Consider the following 7925-nt stretch of genomic DNA (forward strand, 5'->3'; position numbering starts at 1 on the left):
CAGCACCAGACTAGCCGGACTGCTTGATGGGCCCAGTCTTAGGGAGGGCTGCAGACGGGTCTGGGCCCAGGAGAGGTGCTTCTGGGCCTAGAAGGGCCCAGCTCCGTCAGTCAGAATGAGAAGAGCAGAAGGTCATTCAGGAAGGCCGACTGTGCAGAGATGGGACTAGGGCGGGGGGCAGGGCCACACAAGCCTCCACCTGCCACTTCTTTGCCTAAGTCCTTTGTTCTTGGTAAGTTGTTCTTGGTAAATTTGCTCCCTGACCAGGACCCTGAGCTACACACGGGGTCTAACCCCAGGGCTAGAATTTCTGTTCCAGTGTGTTATCCTTGGGATGGGAGGGCTCTAGGCTTGGGGGGGGGGGGGGGGCGTTGCAGGGGAAGAGGAGAGGGAGATGGGATGGAGCCCCAGTCCCTGAGAGGGGAGGAGGGGAAAACGAAATGACCCCAGGTTGGGGTCAGGAGGGGAGGGGAGGGAGGTGGGGGAGAGGGGAATAGGAAGGGACTGGGGGGCACCCAGCTGGGCAGAGGGGCCCGGCCCCCCCCTCTCTGCTCTTGCCCTACTCCGCTCCATGTGGGGGATCAGGTGCCAGTGCCCTGGGGAGGCAGGGGTTCCTTGGAAGCTAGACTGAGATGCAGGAGTCTGTGGGACCTCTGGGGAGGGGATGCCCCAAGCCTTGCCAGGTGACCTGGGCCTGGACAGCCAGGAGGGCTGCAGGGCTGAGGAGGGTAGGTGACCTGATGGCCAGCCAGGGGACCTGGGCCAGCCAGCCAGGCTCTCCGTCCGCGCCTCCATCCAGCCTAAGTCCCGCCCACTTGCCACACCCCTGACTCACTTCCTTTGCACAGAAGCGGAAACCTCCCCAGAGTTTCCTCCCGACCTAAGGCTCCGGGGACCTGCAGGTGCTGCTACCCCTCCAGGCCTGAGCTTGCCAGCCAGGCCCCTGACCCCATCGGGACCCTCGACAGGAAGCTGGTATTTTCTGTGTCCTGAGTTGCGGCCTCAGCATCTGGCCTCTGCAGGGGGGCTGCCCTTGGTGGGCTGGGGGCCAGCAGGAACTTGACTCAGCTGCAGGTATGGGGTGGGTTGGAGACCAGGGCATCAGTCCTTTCTTCAGCTCTGTCTCCTCAATGGCCCTTTTCCTCCTCTGGCTCTTGTCTTTGCACCCCACCCTACTAGTGTCTGGGGGCTCTCTGCTGCCACTCCATGTGTGTTCACTGGGGTGCAGGGAGGATCCCTGTTTTGGGGGTGTGGGGGGTGGGAGGGCCTGGGCCCATTCTCAAAAGCAGAAGTTCCTGATCGACCCCCCCCCCCCCCCCAAGTGTTCTTAAGTGCGCGGGGGATGTCTGGATTCTGGCGGTTGCCAGGGTCCCTTGCTCCCCTTGGTTCCCACTTGGGATTCAGAGAGCCCCTGGCGCCTGGCAGGCCGAGCTGCGGGCGGGGCGGGAGGGAGGGAGGGAGGGATGGGCAGCGGGGCCGGGCCTTGACCCTTCTTTACCCCTAATTGGCGCCAGCTAGCACCGACTTCTCCAGGAAGCCGGGGTGGTTGCCCGATAAGCTGCGCCCTCCCCGCGCCGCCACTTCCTCAAGGCTCGCGGCTGTTCCTGGGAGTACCCGAGAGATTTGCATGGGGCCCTGCGGGGAGCCGCTTCCTGGTCAGTGGGGAGAGGCCGGCACCAGGAGTCACCCTTCCCCCCGCGCTCCGCACTCCCTGGGGACCTCCCAGAGGAGGGACGTCGCTCCAGGGAAGGGTCCCAGTCGGCCATGCCGAAGTCTGGAGACCCTCCCCATCTTCCTGTTGCAGGAGGGCGACCTGCATGCGGAGCGCCGCCCCTGCGCCATGGACAGCGGCCAGCCCAGTCTGGAGGCCGCGGGCCCCGGCGTCCCCCGCCCGAGCGTGATCGCGCCGCTGCGCGCAGTGGTCCGTCTGCGCCGCCGCTGTGTGCCTCCTGCGCAAGCGGCGCCCCCAGCCGCCCGGCTCGGGGTCGGCTCCGCGCCCGGGGCGCCGCACGCTGACCCGGACCAGCCCCGGTTCTTCACCTTCGACGGCCCGGAGCCGCCGTCCAGGACGCCGCGCAAGAGGCGCCGACGCAGCCGTGTGGTGCTCTACCCGGAGACCTCCCGCAAGTACCGGCCTCACGCGGAGCGCCGCAGCCGCGCGCAGCGCTGCCTCCTGCTGCTCGTGGCCATCGTGGGCTTCCAGGTGCTCAACGCCATCGAGAACCTGGACGATAACGCGCAGCGCTACGACCTCGACGGGCTGGAGAAGGCGCTGCAGCGCGCCGTGTTCGGGCAGCCGGCCGCCGTGGGGCGCATCGTGGCGCTGCTGCGGGACTACCTGGCCACGCACGTGCACAGCCGCCCGCTGCTTCTGGCGCTGCACGGGCCCAGCGGCGTGGGCAAGAGCCACGTGGGTCGCCTGCTGGCACGCCACTTCCGCGCGGTGCTTGAGGACGGCGCGCTCGTGCTGCAGTACCACGCGCGGCACCACTGCCCCAAGGCGGCGCGCTGCGCAGGACTGCCGTGAGGAGCTGGCCCGGCTGGTGGCCGGCGTGGCGGAGCGGGCCGAAGCGGAGGAGAAGACCCCGCTCGTGGTGCTGGATGAGGCGGAGCTCCTGCCCCTGGCGCTGCTGGACGAGCTGCACGCTTCCTGCAGCCGCAGCGCGCCCACCACTTCCACAACGCCATCTACGTGCTCCTCAGCAGCGCGGGCGGCGCGGAAATCACGCGCTTCGTGCTGCAGAACGCGTCCCGCGCGCTGTCCCCGCGCCCCGACGGCGCCCGCGGTGCTCACGGCGACTGGGATGCGGTGGCCGCCGTGCGGGCCGAGGAGGAGCTGCGCGCCGGCCTGCGGGCGCTCCTGGTCCGCGAGCACCCGCTGTGGCAGGCCGCGGCCATCGTGCCCTTGCTGCTGCTGGACAAGAGGGCCGTGGTCAGCTGCTTCCGGGACGAGATGGCCGGGGAGGGCTTCTTCCCGGAGCAGGCCCGGGCCGAGCTCCTGGCCGCGCAGCTCAAGTACTACCGCGTGGCTGGCCGCGAGTTCGCCGTCACTGGCTGCAAGCAGGTGGTGGCCACGGTGAACCTCTTGTAGCAGGGGCCCGGCTGGACACGGCGGACGCTTGTGGGCACGAGGGGACGTCTTGGGGACATCTCGGTCACTGGGGGCAGTAGGAGGGAGGGGACCCTGTGGATTTGCCTGAGGCCCCTAATAAATCTGTTTACAGCCCCCACCGCCCTCCCTAACCCGTGGCTCACGCTGGGAGGCTGGGGGGGGGGGGGGCTCAGCTCCGAGCCCCCACTTCCAGTCACAGTTCCTCCATCGGTGCCCCCAGTCTGCCACCTCCCGGCCCTAGCCCACATTCCTAAGGACCTGCTGTGTGCCCCTCATCGCAGGCAGCGGTACAGAGGCTGCATGGCCTCAGAGAAAGTAGCTCCCAGGGTCACCTAGTTGGTCCCCTGCTGCTGGATATGGTTGCAGCAGCCATCAGACACACACTCTCTCTCTCTCTCTCTCTCTCAGTCCGCGCCCACAACCCCCTCCCCACCCTGTGGGCCCAAAGTCCTGGGTGCTTCTCCAGCCAGGAGAATGGCACGGACTCCCCGGATTTCTCCCGGACTCTGGGGCCCAGGAGCTCCCTGGGAGGCAATAGGGGGGATGGGAGTCCACACACAATGAATTGATCCATTGGAATCCCCTGAACGCTCAGGAAGGTGGGGGGATCTCGGGGTGCCAGCGGTAGATGGCAGGGCCCAAGTTGGGGGGGGGGGGGCGCTGACTTCTCGGATCCCCCTGCCCTGGCCACCAACTGGCTTCAGGTCGCTGACTGGGGGAGGCCTGTAGGTAGAGATCCTTTAGACTCGACCGCAGAGGTTTCCAGACCCCTGTCGCTTTTCGGGCGCGGTGGGCGTCGTTTGCGCGCGTGGGGGGGGGGGGGTGTGTGCTCCTGGAGGGTTAGGGCGTTCCCCCGCGCCCTGGGATGGCCTCAGTGCTGCCGCCCAGTGGCCGCGCGCGTCCGCCCGGGCCGCGGAGGTCGTGGGGGCGTGTCCCTCGACTCCCTGTCGCCCGGGTCCCCGCAGCAGGCCAGCTCATCCTGGAGGAGGGCACACACAGCCTGAGGGCCGGGGACACGTGCACACACGTCATCGGCGACCCCGGCCACGGCGAATCCCAAAGGGGGACCCGGGGAGCAGAGGGAAGGGCCCCGCAGAGGCGAAGCTCGAGTTGACTGGGCACCGGGCTGTGCGGCACCACCCCACCCCACCCCGCGTCGGAGCTCAGCATGACCTCTGATCCCCGCAGACCTCAGAATCATCCCAGGCCGGCTCCCCAAGGGCCCCGCGTGGCGGGAGCCCCCTCACCGCCCATCCATTCTGGCCCTGGGGGCCGTCTGCGGCCCTGGGCCAAGGTCAGCCCGAGGGGTGGGGGGGCGCGCTGGCCGGGTGCCGCGGACCTGCGGACCCGGGCCCGGGAATCAAGGGCAGAATGGGGCCAGGCCGGCCAGAGAGGCTCTGAGAACTGGCGGGCAGGGGGGAGGAGGGCGACGTTTGGGAAGCTTTTTTCCCCAAGGGGGTTGGGCGGGGGGTGGCCAGCTCTGTCTACCAGACCCCACTTGCTGGGCAGCTGGGGACAGGAGCCCCATGTCTTTAAGGCCGAATCTATGACAAGAGCCTGTGTCCAGTGCCGAGGTCCGAGGTCCCCGGCGCTGCTCCTGCTTTCGGTGCGGGGAAGCAGCGCCTACAACGCAGCGACAGACTGGAACTTCTCGCGACTTTGTTTTGTGCCTTCTAGTTGTCCTGCCTTTTTACACCTCGTTGATATTTATTTGAGCACACGCCGTCCCATCTGTGCCCTCCGTCCGCTGGCAGTTACACCGGACCTCACTCCGCCTGGTGCCTCGTTTGGCCAGTTAGCCCGCTGTGGTCAGCCGACCGCCCGCCCCTCCACCCGAGGGGGCGCGTGCCCAGTGCTCAAACCCTGTCCTCTCACTCAACCCTCCATCCCAGACATTATGTTTATGTTTACTCTTTGTTGGTGTTTAAATTTATTTTGTTGACTTATTTATAAACTGGCTCCCTCTTTTCTCCATGCTCCGCAGTTCCCATTCCGTGATAAATGGGTTCCTGCCGGACTGTTTCCAGGATGCGGGTCAGCACCTCACTGTCCGGTGGCCCGTTAGTCTTTGGAAGTCATGACAGCTGCCGGGACACCCTCTTTGAGGTTATTTGACTCCTTCTTGGGCTTTTTTCCTTAGAACTTGATGTTGTCCGATTCTTGGGGAAACCTTTTAGGATTTGACCGGAACTGCACTGATTTAGAGATCAGCTTGGGGAATGGTGATCCCATGACAATGCCACGCTTTGTAGAAAGCCTGACTTAACATGTTTCAGTAGAGCTTTGTAACTTTCTGCGGACAGGCCTTGGTCATTTTTGTGAGATTTCTTTCTAAAAACCGTATCATTTTTGGTTGGTATTGTGAGGGGTTAATGTTGTATAATACAACATGCATCTGGAAAAGTGTAGAAAGCAAAATATACATTCAAAGTTTTACCACAAAGCAAGCGCCCCATCCAGGTCAAGAAAACAGGACACAGCGAGGCTCCTAGAAACTCACCAGCTCCTCCTCCCCACCCAGGCGATAAACACCCACCTTTCAACGTGATTACTGCCTTGTTTTCTTCATACTCGAACCACCTAACTTTACAACTCTAACCAGTCTGATTTGGTGTTGTTTTTTTTTTTTAATTTAATGTTCTTATTTATTTTTGAGAGAGAGAGACAGAGCGCAAGTGGGGAGGGGCAGAGAGAGAGGGAGACACAGAATCCAAGGCTGTGAGCAGGCTCCAGGCTGCGAGCTGTCAGTGCAGAGCCCGACGTGGGGCTCGAACTCACAAACCGTGAGATCATGACCTGAGCCGCAGTTGGACAGTCAACCACCTGAGCCACCCAGGTGCCCCCGGGATGTCTTTTGAAGTGTAAAAGTTTTTAATTTTTATGAAGTCAAACTTACCAGGGTTTTTTTTTCATGGATTACAGCTTTGATGTCATATCTAAGAACTCCTTGCTTAACCCCAGATCATAAAGATTTTTCCCTATGCTTTATTCTAAATGGTTTTAAGGTTTTAGCTCTTACATTTATTTAGGTCTATGAACCATTCTGAGCAAATTTTTATGTATGGTGTGAGATGACGATGGCCCAGCACCACTTACTGAAAAGCCCATGCTTTCCCTGGTACGTTGCCTTGGCACGTCTGTAAGGGCAAAGGTGGGCGAGGACTCTGGCACCGTTTCCCAGAGGTGGAATTGGTTCTTCCCCGGAAGGCTCAGCTGTGCTAAGTCTTTTCAACAGACCGAATCAGGCCCACCCAGGTCACATAAGATCACTTCTTTTACATAAAGTCAACGTATTTTTGGACTTTTTTAAAAAAAATTTTTTAACGTTTATTTTATTTTTAAGACAGAGAGAGACAGGGCATGAATGGGGGAGGGTCAGAGAGAGAGGGAGACACAGAATCGAAAGCAGGCTCCAGGCTCCGAGCTGTCGGCACAGAGCCCGACGCGGGGCTCAAACTCACAGACCGCGAGATCATGACCCGAGCCGAAGTCGGATGCTTAACCGACTGAGCCACCCAGGCGCCCCCGTATTTTGGACTTTAATCTCATCTACAAAATGCCTTCACAACAACATTTAACTTAAACTAGATTAAGTTTTGTTTGAATAACAGGGGACTGTAGCCTCGCCAAGTTGACACAGAAAACATCATAACACCTTTGTCAAAATTAATTGGGCACAAAGATGAGTGTTTATTTCTGGACTCTCAGTTCTCTTCTGTTGATCTAAGTGTCTGTGCTTATGCCAGAATCACATTCTTTTGATTTCTGTAGCTTTATAGTTAGTTTTGATACTGGAAAGTGTGAGTCTTTCAACTTTGTTCTTAATTTTCAATATTGTTTTGGCTGGGTCCTTTGCCCTTCTAGATAAATTTTAAGATCAGATTGCCAATTTCTGAAAAAAACACAAAACAAAAACCAAAAACCAATTTCTATATTTTGATACAAATTGCATTGACTCTAGCGATCGGTTTGGGGAGAAGTGCCATCTTGATAATATTGAATCTTCCAGTCCGTGGTCTTGGAGCCACTCAGGCTCCCGTCTTCAGTCCTCTCAGCCCCGTGGCGTGGTTTCCACGTAGTTTTCCAGCGTGCAGGCCTTGCACTTCCTGTCTTCAGGGTATTCCTGAGTACGTTATTCTTTTTGGTGTCATTGCCAGTGGAATGGTGTTACGGTTCTTTTCAAGCTCTTCATTGATGGCATATAAAAATAAAATTGAATTTTGTTTAGTTTAGTTTTTTTTAATGTTTATTAATTTTTGACAGAGAGAGACAGAGTGCTAATGGGGAGGGGCAGAGGGAGGGGGAGGCACGGAATCGGAAGCAGGCTCCAGGCTCCGAGCTGTCAGCACAGAGCCCAATGTGGGGCTTGAACCCATGAACAGCGAGATCATGACCTGAACGGAAGTTGGACGCTTAACCGACTGAGCCCCCCAGGTACCCCCAAAATAAAATTGAATTTTGTATATTGATCTTGGATCCTATGACCCTGTGGAAGTTGTTTATTAGTCCTCATTTTGTTTTTGTTTTTGCTTTTGTGTCGTTTGTGGATTTTTTTGGTACGGGTTCCTTGGGGTGCTCAACATATGGGACCATGTTTCTGCAAATAAAGGCAGTTTTACTTCTTCCTTTCCAATCTCTATGCCCTTTATTTCTGTTTCTTGCCTGATTGTACTGGCTGGAACTTCCTAGTACAATGTTGGCCAGAAGTGGCATTCCTGATCTTAGGGCAGAGCATCAAGTCTTTTGCCATTAAGTAGGATGTTAGCTGTAGAACTTTTTGTAGTGCTCTTTGTTGGCATGGAACAGTTTCATT

The 7925-nt window shown here is 58.8% G+C and overlaps 1 protein-coding gene across 1 annotated transcript; it reads left to right on the top strand.

The window, feature by feature from the left end:
* The first annotated feature begins 1477 nt into the window (after positions 1-1477).
* On the top strand, positions 1478-3228 carry TOR4A (torsin family 4 member A). Its single transcript, XM_053908609.1, is given in 5 exon segments — positions 1478-1939; positions 1941-2001; positions 2004-2503; positions 2505-2643; positions 2646-3228. Coding segments are annotated over 5 exon segments (1458 nt in total). The 5' UTR covers positions 1478-1627; the 3' UTR covers positions 3092-3228.
* The last annotated feature ends 4697 nt before the right edge of the window (positions 3229-7925 follow it).

Source organism: Panthera pardus, unplaced genomic scaffold (assembly GCF_024362965.1).
Source record: "Panthera pardus isolate Hobbes unplaced genomic scaffold, ASM2436296v1 HiC_scaffold_20, whole genome shotgun sequence".
Lineage (NCBI taxonomy): Eukaryota > Metazoa > Chordata > Mammalia > Carnivora > Felidae > Panthera > Panthera pardus.